General features: G+C 43.8%; 1 protein-coding gene across 1 annotated transcript in view; it reads left to right on the top strand.

Annotated features, from left to right (window-relative positions):
• PYM1 (PYM homolog 1, exon junction complex associated factor) overlaps positions 1-12,902 on the top strand; it is a 40,390-nt gene that overhangs the window by 13,286 nt on the left and 14,202 nt on the right. Inside the window, exon 2 of the mRNA XM_082245662.1 lies at positions 9,359-9,452. Within this exon, the coding sequence (XP_082101788.1) occupies positions 9,359-9,452 (94 nt within the window). The remainder of the gene's footprint in view (positions 1-9,358; positions 9,453-12,902) is intronic.

Below are 12,902 nucleotides of genomic sequence, written 5' to 3'. Positions count from 1 at the left end.
ACGCTGATTTACATGTTTTGTTTTGACCATCAGAGTGCCCCCTAACATAAAATGTGCCCATCAGAGTGCCCCTTAACATAAAATGCCCATCAGAGTGCCCCCTAACATAAAATGTGCCCATCAGCGTGCCCCTTATTTTATGTTAAGCGTCACGCTGATGGGCAAATTTTATGCTAAGGGGCACGCTGATGGGCACATTTTATGTTAGGGGGCACATTTTACACATTTTATGTTAGGGTGCACTCTAATGGGCATATTTTATATTAAGAGCAACGCTGATGGACACGTTTTGTTTTGCCCATCAGAGTGCCCCCTAACATAAAATATGCCCATCAGAGTGCCCCCTAACAAAAAATGTGTAAAATGTGCCCATCAGAGTGCCCCTTAACATAAAATGTGCCCATCAGAGTGCCCCCTAACAAAATGTGCCCATCAGAGTGCCCCTTATTTTATGTTAAGGGTCACGCTGATGGACACATTTTATGTTAAGGGGCACGCTGATGGACACATTTTATGTTAAGGAGCACTCTAATGGGCATATTTTATGTTAAGAGCAACGCTGATGGACAAGTTTTGTTTTGCCCATCTTTCTGAGTCAAAGCACAGACTTCAGATTCGGACCTCGGCCCAAAGAAAATTTTGGCGACCGGACCTCCTTGAATTTTAATTCATTACCCCTGGTATAGAGTGTCCCTATAGCAAGGTATAAAAACTTCTGCCTTTAGAACCACTCCCTTCCTGCCCAGGACTACATGTCCCATAAGGCATTGCTCCTCACATTCACACGTTCTCAGGCACTTACTGACATGTATGGACTGTGTACTGAGCTGAATGTGTGCTGCGCTGTATTTCCTGATATGTAAACAAATATTACATTCTGTTTGCAGGCCAAGTAATCGGCTGACTAATCGATTATAAAAATAGTTGACAACTATTTTCATAATCAATTAATTGATTAGTTGTTTCGGCCCTAAAGTTACTGTATATCGCCTGTTTTTCTTTCCTTTTATCTTCTGAGACTAGCAGTCAGAGGCAGCGATGCCTTAGATCAGTTGTGCTCAACCTTTTGAAGAGTGCGGGCCAAATAAGTAATTTGGTAACCAGTCATGGGTCACAATTAAATGGTTTTCGAATTTTAATTTTTTATTTTGGATAGCCTAATATAGGTTTTAAACAACAATTAATAACATTATACAGGATTTATATAGCGCCAACAAATTAGGGCTATCGTTTTCTGTGGGACCAATCCCTGTTGGATGTTTACCTACTGTTTAATCACAGAAAGAGTGGATGACACTGGTGTGAACACTGACTTTGTTTACTTTTTAGAAGTACTCTTTGTCTATTTCAGCGGTTTCAGGAGAAAAATTGAAAAGTTAATTTCCTGTATATGCCACTCCTCCTTTCTCAGTGTAAATCAGAACGTGACAGGGAGGCCGCACGGGACCTCCTGGAGCGTGGGGCAGGATCGCCATTGTGACCTGTGACGCTACACAGTGGTTGTGGGAGTGTGGTAAAAACATGCCTCAGCTTTACCGCCCCCCAAAACCTTAAATGTAAACAAGTCCTTACTGTCCTGAGCCCCCTATAAGGCTGATTTCACAATTGTGCACTACAGTTTACCCGCATCTTGCTTTCTTTGGGGTTAGGTGTGCTTTGCCAAAGACTTCTATTATACCTTGCAAGCGTGGTGCATTTTCAGAAAGCTCATCAAACCCACATGAAATAATAGAAGTCTATGGCTCAGTGCGTTTAAGCTAACCCCCAAAGGGGGACTGAGCTGCACCCGTGAATCCGTGTGAAAGCAGCCTCATAGTTAACCCTTTTATAGGTGTCAATATGCCCATTGCAAAAGTGCAGTGTGTGTGAGAGGTTTAAAACACTGACCTATTCCTCTTTTAGCTTCTGCTGGCATCGCTCTCCGGGCTGCTAGAAAGGTCCCAGGCGAAGTGCACTTGGTAGCGCTTTGCCTGGGACAGGAGGCGACTCTACTGAGGAAGCTTAGGCTTAGTGGCTCCTGTTCCCTCTACAGCCGTCTGCTGCCGGCATCGGCTCTATGCACTCCGCTGGTCTGGGATGGCGAGTCAGCAACCAGTTGATCCTGATCTGAACTTGCCAACCCGCCATCCCAGAGCATTGGCACGCACTTCCCTGATTTGAGTTTGCAGGCCACATCAGAACAGAACTCTGCAGGCCATGGGTTGAGCACCCCTACCTTAGATCTTACACTTCAGATATACAGCTTGGAGGCTTTATGCGCAATACCATTGCACAGAGCAGGCAAGTATAACATATTTGTTATTTTTTAAAAAAAATTAGACTTTACAATCACTTTAATTATACGTCTGAAGTTAATTCAACTTCAAGATATGTGATTAATAATGTTAATGCATGTGGGAAACAGTTTTTTTTTCTGTAGTAACTTTTTTAGGTTTTTAGTCCTGGTTCACGTATATGCGATGCGGGAACCCTGTGAATCCACTGCGGGTTCTCGCATCACATTCAAATCGCAGGCAATTCACACTGTCATATGCTAATTTCTGGGGGTGTCAATACAAAGTTAACACCCCCAGATCAGTTCGGACATGAATCGGATCTCATAGTTGTGAACCACCATGCAATCCGATTCTTCTGTGGACCCAAAAAAGGGTCCTGTGCGAGTTGTGTCCGAATGCGATGCAAATTCAGCCATACAATCTGTATGGCTGAATTCGCATTGCACAGACATTGCATGTGTTTTGCAGAGCAGTGCGCTCCGAATCACATGCGATGTTTGACATCGCACATATGTGAACCAGGACTTATTGCTGTCTGTGTCCTTGTTGGGAAGATCCGTGCTTGGTTACTGTGCTGATGGTAGTTGTTAATGTGATAGAAAATAATCGTAAGCCCAACATTTGTCAGTCCCCAGAACTGGAGGCGAAGAAAAAAACAGTCTCAATGGGACAGAATTTTCAGCATAGGTTTCCCAATTCTCAAACCTTGACCAGTATGTACAAATAAGTAACACAAGCTTTATCTTCCTTTCCCACACACTAGGTGGAAATTATAGAACATGGCTGGGTAAACACAGTGGGATGGGTGACTGCTTGGTTTCCCTGCTCACATCATCAAGAATATAACTTTATCAGGTCCAGCACTAAATATGACGGATCATGTAATCCATTACCCAATATATCGCAAGCAGGGAAACCCCCCCTCCCCCAAGGTCCTTGCATTTGTGTTCCCTGTTTTAATGGAATCAGTTATTACAGTATGACTTGGGCTTCCTTCACACGGGCGATGCGCCCGACGGAGTCCGTTATGCTCAGCGGGGGATCGATCCACCGAGCTCCATCTCCACTCTGTGTGCAGAGACACATCTGTCAGATCCCCGCTCTCCTCTATGGGGAGATCGGATGAGAATAGACCGCCGGCCAGTTCTCATCCAATCCGATCCTCCAGACGAATAGAAAATAAGGTTTCCATCAGTCCGGATTTCACTGACAGGATCGGATAGCAGCGGTTGTCAGCGGAGATGTCCATACACAATGAGAAGGAAGTCGGCTGTTTACATAAACATCATATGAATATTGTGAAAAATAGTAATAACTAGTTTTTGCCAACAGCTTCTAATTATGTTTTATTTTGAATGCTTCCAGCTCTTCCTTTTTGATGTTTTTTTTTGTTACATGCAATGGTCCTTTTGCATTTGTGGTTTGAAAGTGATGGGAAAAAAAGTATTTAGTTGGTTACCATATGTGGATGTGAATTTTTAAAGCCTGTATTTTGTACATTTTAATTAAGTTAAGATGGGTGTGACAAATTGATGTGTTTTTTTTTTTTTCTATGTGACCTACATTCATTCGTCTGAGTTATTTAGAACATTTAGTTGGCAGCACTCGCTTGTGGTGACACATGGTAACTGGCTAGGTGAAGAGAGTTCTGTGACTCTAGAAGTTTGTCTTTTTTCTAAAATTGCATAATTTTGAATTTTATTGGTACCATTAGCTTTGGGAATACAACTCTGGACTCCAGGGACTAGTAATTACCTACTTTTTTAGGTCCTGTTCACACCTAAGCACACTGTATTGCGCAACACTGCCTGCGATTCCAGAATCGCAGCAAAACGTGGGAACAACGCATCTGGCTCAGTGCTATAAATTGGTACATGAGCTGCTTTGGAGCATTTTTGGAGCAGAGGGAGTCCTATTTAATCATTTCTATCCAGCGATGTTGCACAAGAGACTCGGCCGTCCGGGACTCTCTCTCTCCTAGTTGGCTGAGACACAGCAACGGCGCCATTGGCTCCCGCTGCTGTCAATCAAAGTCAGTTAGCTAATGGCTTGGCTTGGGTGCCCTCATAGCAATTTGCTTGCTGTAGGGGCCAGGAGAACGGAGGAGGGATCTGAGAAGAAGAAGATCTGGGCTGCTCTGTGCCAAACCAACTGCACAGAGCAGGTAAGCATAACATGTTTGTTATTTTTAAATAAAAAAAGTCTTTACATTACAATCACTTTAGGCCCCGTTCACATTGCCGCGATCCGACGTGGGGGGGGCGACCTCCGAGGTCGTGGTGCGAGCAGTGCGCCGCGACCTCGGAGCGGCCGACACGGACTTCATAACATTGAAGTCTATGGCGGTCGCCTCCGGGTCGCCCCAAAGAAGCTCCGGACCCTTTTTCTAAGTCGGAGCGACTTGTGTCGCTCCTATTAGAACGGGTCCGCAGCTTCCCTATGGAAGGCGACCTGTGAGGCGACCAGGTCGCCTCACAGGTCGCCTTAGTGTGAACGGGGACTAAAGGTTTGAACAAACTCACAGATACAGATTTAGCCACTCTAGGTGGTCTGAGGAGGCCTGTAATGCTGAACAGTGCTCTCGACAGTGGTCTGAGTAGGCCTGTAATGCACACAGTGCTCTTGACATGGATAGTCTGAAGAGAAGGACTTTAAATGCCTTCCACACAGTGCTCTGGACAGTGGTCCGAGGAGGCCTGTAACGCTGCACAGTGCTCGGGACGGTGGCTGTAATGCTGCAAAGTGCTCTAGACGGTGGTCTGAGAGGCCTGTAATACTGAACAGTGCTCTGGATGGTGGTATGAGAGAAGCCTGTAATGCTGCACAGTGCTATGGAGTGTGGTCTGAGGGGAGGCTTGTAATGCACAGTGCTTAGGGATGGTGGTATGACTGAGAGGTCTGTAATGCAGCACGGTGCTGGTTTGTGGTCTCAGGTCTAAGGGATGGTCTGTAATGCACAGTGGTCAGAGTAATGCACACAGTGGTTTGGATGGACGATGGTCTGAGGAGAGGCCTGTAATTGTAATGTACACACTCACAGTGCTCTCTGCTCTGGACGGTCGTTGTTGGGAGTGGGACTTTCGTGAGGAGGCCTGTAATGCACAGTGCTGCTCTGGACAGTCGTCTGAGGACTCGGAGGCCTGCAATGCTGGCTGCACGGCCTGCTAACTGCCCCTAAGCGAAGCACGCTACTGACTCGTCGCTCACTTGCTGGGAGCAGAAGCAGGCGGCTCTCTGTGGAAAACAGAAGTTTGTGAGGGTAAACGTCCCTGCCTCACAATTTCGTTTTGTTCGTTAACGAAAACGTAATTGATTTTCACCATAGTTTTTTCAGTGGACAAAAATGTGGTGTACTTTTTTGTTTAGCATTCATCATCGTAAAAAGGCTGGTGATGAAAATTTTGACAAATGTTTTCGTTGACAAAATTAACACTACGGACTTGAAAATCAAAAGTTCCTCTTTAACCACTGCAACTCTGGAAGGTTTATCCCCCTTCATGACCAGGTCATTTTTTGCTATTTTGCACTGCGCTACTTTACCTCATAATTGCACTGCCCTGCAAAAATGTACACACAGGAAATGTATGTATTTTTTTTTTTTCACACAAATAGAGTTTTCTTTTGGTGGTATTTGATCACCTCTGTTTTTTTTATTTTTTGTGGTTTTAGTAAATCAACCCCTAACTGACATGGGGGGGGGGGGGTAGAACTGCCTAACTGACCTCACCAGTGACACTAATACAGTGATCAGAGCTAATATTAAACACTGTCACTGTACTAATGACACTGGCTGGGAAAGGTTTAACATTTAAAGGCAATCAAGAGGTTAACTGTGTGCCTAACAATGTTTACTATGTGTAATGTGTGCTGATTTTACTTGGCAGGGAGAAAAAAATGGCATATCACTGCTGTCATTGGCTGAGCCGATCAACAGGTCCTGGCCATAAATCTTTGCCTAGGACCCACTGATCGGCTTGTTCTGCAGTGAATGGTAGCTCAAGTTTCCTGGTGCGAGTGCCCGAGCAGACCTGGAAGAAAGCCACGGCGTACAAATATGTTTCGGTGCCTGTACGAGCTGACCTGCCATAGTATGTGTAGTGCGGCAGGTGGGCAAATGGTTAATCCTAAAGGCTACGTTCACCCTTCTGAACATGTTAAATATTACACTGGTATTTAGGTGGGGTGTAACATGTTCAGCATGCACGCCCGACCTGCTGATTGTGGGTACAATGCTCAGCAGGCTCCTTAGAAAAAAAAAATAATAAATGCATTTTTTATTTTAACCTCTATATATTTTTTTTTCCAAAGAGTGAACTTATCCTTTAAGTTGATCCAAACTCTACACTGCTAACCAGGTGGACAAAGTATTTTTTCGTTTTAAAATCCTTTATTTTTACTGTTGCTTATCTCTCTTATAATATCTTTTTCTGTGAATATTTCATATACTCTTTTCCCAAGTCATCCTCCAGGACGGTCACATGAGAGATAGGCTCCTCCTCCTACAGGAAACACAAGCACAGATATGTTTAAAATGGCCGCCCACCAGCTACCCATCAGTTCTTGTGTTTCCTGTCCTGCAGGCATGAGCTGAAGATGACATTCATCCCCTGTTTGTTATTTTACTACCCTGTCCAAGGCGGGTGTCCCTGGACACCCCCTTCCTCGTCCTATATCCTGCTGGTGAGGCCACTGGCGTATCATCGAGGGGGTGGGTTACAGATTTGAACTTCACTGTTGATATGGTGTTTTTGGGGTGATGTGCAGAGCCATTTGACCTCCAAATATGGTGTGCATTAGGGCATCCAAAGAGTTGAATTTTGGTCTCACCTGACCAGACTATATTCTCCCAATATTTCACAGGCTTGTCTAAATTTTGTGCAGCAAACTTTAAATGAGCTTCAACATGCTTTTTCTTCAGCAATGTCTTGTGTGGTGAGTGTGCATACAGGCAATGGCGGTTGAGTGCATTACTTATTGTTTCCTTTGAAACAATTGTACCTGCTAATTCCAGGTCTTTCTGAAGCTCTCCACAAGTTGTTCTTGGCTCTTGGACAACTCTTCTGACCATTCTTTTCACTCCTCTGTAAGAAATCTTGTAAGGAGCACCTGGTCATGGTCAATTTATGGAGAAGTTATGTTTTTTTCACTTCTGAATTATGGCCCCAACAGTGCTCATTGGAAAATCCAGAAGTTTAAAAATCCTTCTGTAACCAATGCTATCAGTATGTTTTGCAACAATAAGGTTGTGAAGGTCTTGAGAGAGCTCTTTGCTTGTACCCATCATGAGATGTTTCTTGTGTGATACCTTGGTAATGAGACACCTTTTTATAGGCCATCAGTTGAGACTGAACCAGCTGATATTAATTTTCACTGACAAGGGGAAGCATTTCCTTCTAATTTCTGATAGATTTCAGCTGGTGTCTTGGCTTTCCCTGCCTTTTTGCACCTCCCTTTGTTCATGTGTCCAATACCTTTTCCCTGTGTCACTCCATTGTATTGCACATAACTTAATTTCTGAATCTATTTTTTTTTGGTTTCTTTGTATGCATGGATTGCATGGATTGTTACTGACATGTGGTGCACCGTTAGAAATATATTAGAAATGTATTTACCTGAAGAAATGGTGACATGTTCAATACCTATTTTACCCGCTGTATGTCCAGCATAAGAATTTCTGGACAGTTTCTCTGTGTCTGTTCCCACGCAGAGTGAGCCATACCTCAAAAACATAGAATGCAGGAAGGTGATTTCTACATTTTTAACCCTTTGTAAGGACAGTGTTCAAATCTACAGTAATTTGCAAAACGAAGGCTTGTACAGAGGATGCAGGGCTCAACAAACCCCAGGTGCCAGGTCACCATGGAGACAAGAAGTTTTGTGTTGGCGCCCCGCCCGAATGTGGGTCCAGGACGAGCATATCTGGTGACGCTGGGTAGAGGGGAAGGAGGAGAGAGATTCTTCTCCCCTTTTAGTTGTTGACCTGGAAGTGACATGTGATGGCACTTCCAGATTCCCGTTCAGTTTCCCTGACCATCAAGGCCGGGAAAGAATGTAATGCAATGTGCATTGCGTTACATGCAGGGGAGACATGCACAGTCTTTTAGACCCTGGATGTCTTGTTAAAATGTGCCCTATGTGAAAAAGTAAAATTATTATTTTTTTTTATTATTATTGTGTAAAATTAAAGTTACACTGAAGCACATAAAATCCCCCCCCCCCCCCCCATCCAAAAAAAAAAAAAGAATGCATGCGGTGAGCGCCTACGCCTGAAAACATTGATTGCGATACATGTTTCACACCAGACCTCCTTCGTAACGCTAAACTGATGATCGGTAGGGGGCTTTTAAAGCGTTGTCTATGCAAAAATATAGGGCATGTTTAAGGGCATGTTGGATACCTATTTACTTGGTGCAACCTCGGCTTTTTTATTTTACCCAAAAATTGGGTCAGTAATTGCATTTTTTTTTGCCCCCTCAAATTAACTTTTAATGTGTTTTTTTTTTTACTGAAATTGTATGTTTCCTAGATCTTCGCGGTAATATCGTGTGACATAAAAAATTGGAACTACCACTAATTTCTTCTCCAGGGGCCTGCTTTCAGAAAATATATGTATGAGGGGTTTATTTAATCTTCAGGCTTAAAATGAGTTTTTTAAACGTGTGCAAAAAACACAAAAATGACTCTGGCAGTGAAAGAGTTGAAGGATAAGTTCACCTTCAGGAACATGTTACATGTTTGTTAGTTAGAACTGGCTCTTTACTTTTTAACTGGTTCCTAGATTCAAAGCAAATTTGTCAAGCCCTGCATGAATGACTGATTCTTCTTGATGTTAATTTGTATAGTTAGGTAATGTGACATTAAACACTTTAAGCGGTCGTTCTGTATGTTTATTATATGTAATTGGGGCTTGGATTGGTGGTCCAACTACCTCTATTGTTGTCATATGCATGTAAATCTATTAGAGATGATTCTAGATACAGAAGAAAGGCTGCTGATAAGAGTGCGCTCATGCAAAATAAAAATGTGATCATGATTAATATCGTTACTATTTTGTTATTGCGTTGCTTTTTTTTTTTTTGTAGGAAAATACATAGCAGCCACTCAGCGTCCCGATGGTACATGGCGGAAACAGCGGAAAGTAAAGGATGGCTATGTGCCTCAAGAAGAGGTTCCTGTGTAAGTATTTTATTTAAAAATGTAGCTTGTTGTAGAAGGCTTTATTCCTTATACTGCCTTTACTGGCGGGGAGTTTTACACACACTCCAGGTAGCTCTCTCCAGGAGTGTGTGTAAACCTAACGAGCTGACTGTCAGTTGGAAGTGATCCATTAGCTGCACAGCCTCCCTATCTCTTCCATCTGACAGCTGACAGTAAGCGGTCACCCCTGTGAGTGCTAAACTAACTCTAAACTGCCCATTATTCACGGTTACCTCCAAACGGATGAACTGTAGATGCTTTTAAAATGTTGCCTATGGAAAATATTTGGTATCAAAGCTTGTTGTTGGTTCACAGGTGCACGCAATTTTAAGGCTCGATGTGCTAGTTGTCTATTTACTTGAAGCAACCTTATGTTTTATTGAAAAATGTGGGTAGTGTATTGCGTTTAGTGCTGAAACAACTAATCGACATTGATTATAAATATAGTTCTCAACCTATTAATCTATCAATTTTGTTAGTCAGCCGAATCTCTGGCCTGCATACAGAATGCATTATTTGTAAATACAATGCAGCTCGCATATATGCTCAAGGTAGGGATGCACCGAAATGAAAATTTTGGGCCGAAACCGAAACCGAAAATGCAGGATGCCCTTGGCCGAAAACCGAAACCGAAACCGAAAATGACTTTTTCCCCCAAAAAAATTTGAAATGGATAGAACAGGGACATAAACCAAAAACAGGCAGCGACGTACACCTAAACCTGTCGCTGCCACCCTGTCACAGTATATGTACTGTGATGGGTTGGCAAGAGGTTAATTTAATTACCAATGCTATTAGTATTATGAGGCATGAGGGGTTAATGTATTGTCACTGCTGGTCACTCATCTATTAGTGACTGACCAGTGGCAGGTAATTAACCCCTTTGTGCTGCATTAGTGCAACCAGTGTTAATTAACACTGACACTGGTTGCACTAATGCAGCACAAAAGGGGTTAATTAACTGCCACTGGTCAGTCACTAATAGATGAGTGACCAGCAGTGACAATACATTAACCCCTCATGCCTCATAATACTAATAGCATTGGTAAGCTGCCTCAGCTCCCCTCCCCCCTCCCCCACTGCCTCAGCGTCCTCCTCCTCGGGTGTCCTCTCCTGCATTCAAAAGTCCCGCCTCTGGCCGGCGGCACCGCCTCTCAATGATGTCCCTACTACTCTGTGCATTATGAATGGACATACTAGGCGGGGGGCGGGGCGAGCGGCCGCTATAGAGAGAACTATTGTGATCCTTCACTGTCAGCTCCTCACGTCTATGTATGAATGAGAACTGAACTGAGCTGACACCGGGCGGGGGGGCGGGCGGAGCGGCCGCTATTAGCTGTGACTATGTGAGAGCTTCTCTTCCTTGTCAGCGGAGATACGTGCCTGTCAGGGAAGTGAAGCGCTCACATAGTCACAGCTAATAGCGGCCGCTCCGCCCGCCCCCCCGCCCGGTGTCAGCTCAGTTCAGTTCTCATTCATACATAGACGTGAGGAGCTGACAGTGAAGGATCACAATAGTTCTCTCTATAGCGGCCGCTCGCCCCGCCCCCCGCCTAGTATGTCCATTCATAATGCACAGAGTAGTAGGGACATTATTAAGAGGCGGACGGCCGGCCAGAGGCGGGACTTTTGAAACCTGCCCTGCGCTGCGCTGCGCCCTCCTCCTTCCCCACGGCGGCCATTTTTATTTTCGGCACTGTTAACCCATTATCGGCCGAAATGAGAGAGGCTCATTTTCGGCCGATAATTTCGGTGGCCGAAATTTCGGTGCATCCCTAGCTCAAGGGCCAAATTTTGGTTTTTTAACCTCATAATGACAAGTGATACAAAAAGCATAACGCTAAATGTCTTAAAGAGGAAGTAAACTTCCCTGATTTGTTGTACCTATAGGTACTTTAAATTTCTCCTAAACTTGCACAGTTTAGGAGATATTTACCATAGACGCCGCCCGTGCCATTTTTTCAGAGCCCTGTGCTGTGAGCGACGTCATTGCGGCTCCGCCCACTCTCAACACAGGAGCCTGTGAACTCAGAAGAAACATCGGGGACGAGGTCAGCCATCTCAGTGGTGTGCGGGCGCCGCTGGAGGGCTTTGTTCTAAGGTAAGTATTTTATAATGAGCTCACTAGCATAATTAGCTCATTATGCCTTTGTCTTACAGGTTTTATGAGGGGTTTTGTTTCCCTAGGGTTTACAACCTCTTTAAGATGGTCATACATTGTACAATTGTCTTGCACATTTCTTTTAGAAACTTTGTAGTGCGAGGGCCTGCCTTATTGCATACAAATTGAAAATTTGACTTCATATTATGTGGTCTGATAAATCCAAAGGGACATTTATAATGTATGGCCAGCCTTAGTGACAGCAGGCGCATTTAGCTTGTATCAAGTTACCTGCCTATGACAAGAAAGTCTGTCATGCATAATATTTTATTAAAGTCCTGTCTCAAAATCTGCAAAACAGTGTTTTGGGTCTTTTTTAAAAAAACATTTTTTTAATGACTTCTCACGCAGCCTATAGCAAAATTACCGCTGGGCGAGACTCTCGTCAATTCAGCTGGGTGTCATATGAAGTCTTCATGCGGGGCCACGCTGCAGGGCAGTCTGTCTCCGGCTGTGTCTGCCAAGTGATCACTGTACCAGCCCGCTGCCGGTACCATGTAACCGCTGTAATCAATCACAACAGGTCACCAATGCAGTACAGTCTCATCATATAATTGATGTGATGTTGATCAGGAAAACTGACTGGTGACAGTATGAAAAAAAAAAATACTGTATATATTTTTTTTCAATTTATTTTTAACATACGTTGACCAGAACAATATAATGTTACAATAATAACATTGTACTACTCTGGAAAAGTGATCAGTATTTTTTTTTTCCCAGTTCAGTTTTTGTTGTGATTAGCCCCATCTAATCACTTGGAACAGATGGGCTGTGAGTGTTCCAGTCTGTAAAATGTGATCACTGACAATTTTACCCAAGATCCTTTACTATTTCTTGACATTACTGATACCTGTTCCACAAGCACAGCTTAAGAAATTTCAAGCAGACCTCTTAAAGTTTATATATGGAATTACAAACCACATCGGGTACCTCGCTCTACACTCTTTGCCTCTCAGAGTAAGGGGGGGGGCTAGCTTTCCCCAACCTCATGCAATATTATCATGCTGCCCAATTATGGACAATTGCCTTGTGGGTCACACTTCCGGCGTATAACTGCGCTGGACACAAATGGACAAACTATGGGTAGTCCCAATCCACCCTGATAACCTGTTATGGAATACTGATGTGGACATACCTTCTACCTCTCTCCTGCACACTTTGGCCCTATTGCGCAATATCTGACGACAGCTACGGCAAGCTCACTCCCTCCAATCCAAAGCATCCTTATTGTCAGCCTCTCTCTACAACCCTAAGCTCCCAGACAG

This window comes from Pelophylax lessonae (assembly GCF_965119305.1).
Source record: "Pelophylax lessonae genome assembly, chromosome: 2".
NCBI lineage: Eukaryota > Metazoa > Chordata > Amphibia > Anura > Ranidae > Pelophylax > Pelophylax lessonae.
This window is presented reverse-complemented; position numbering and strand designations above follow the sequence as displayed.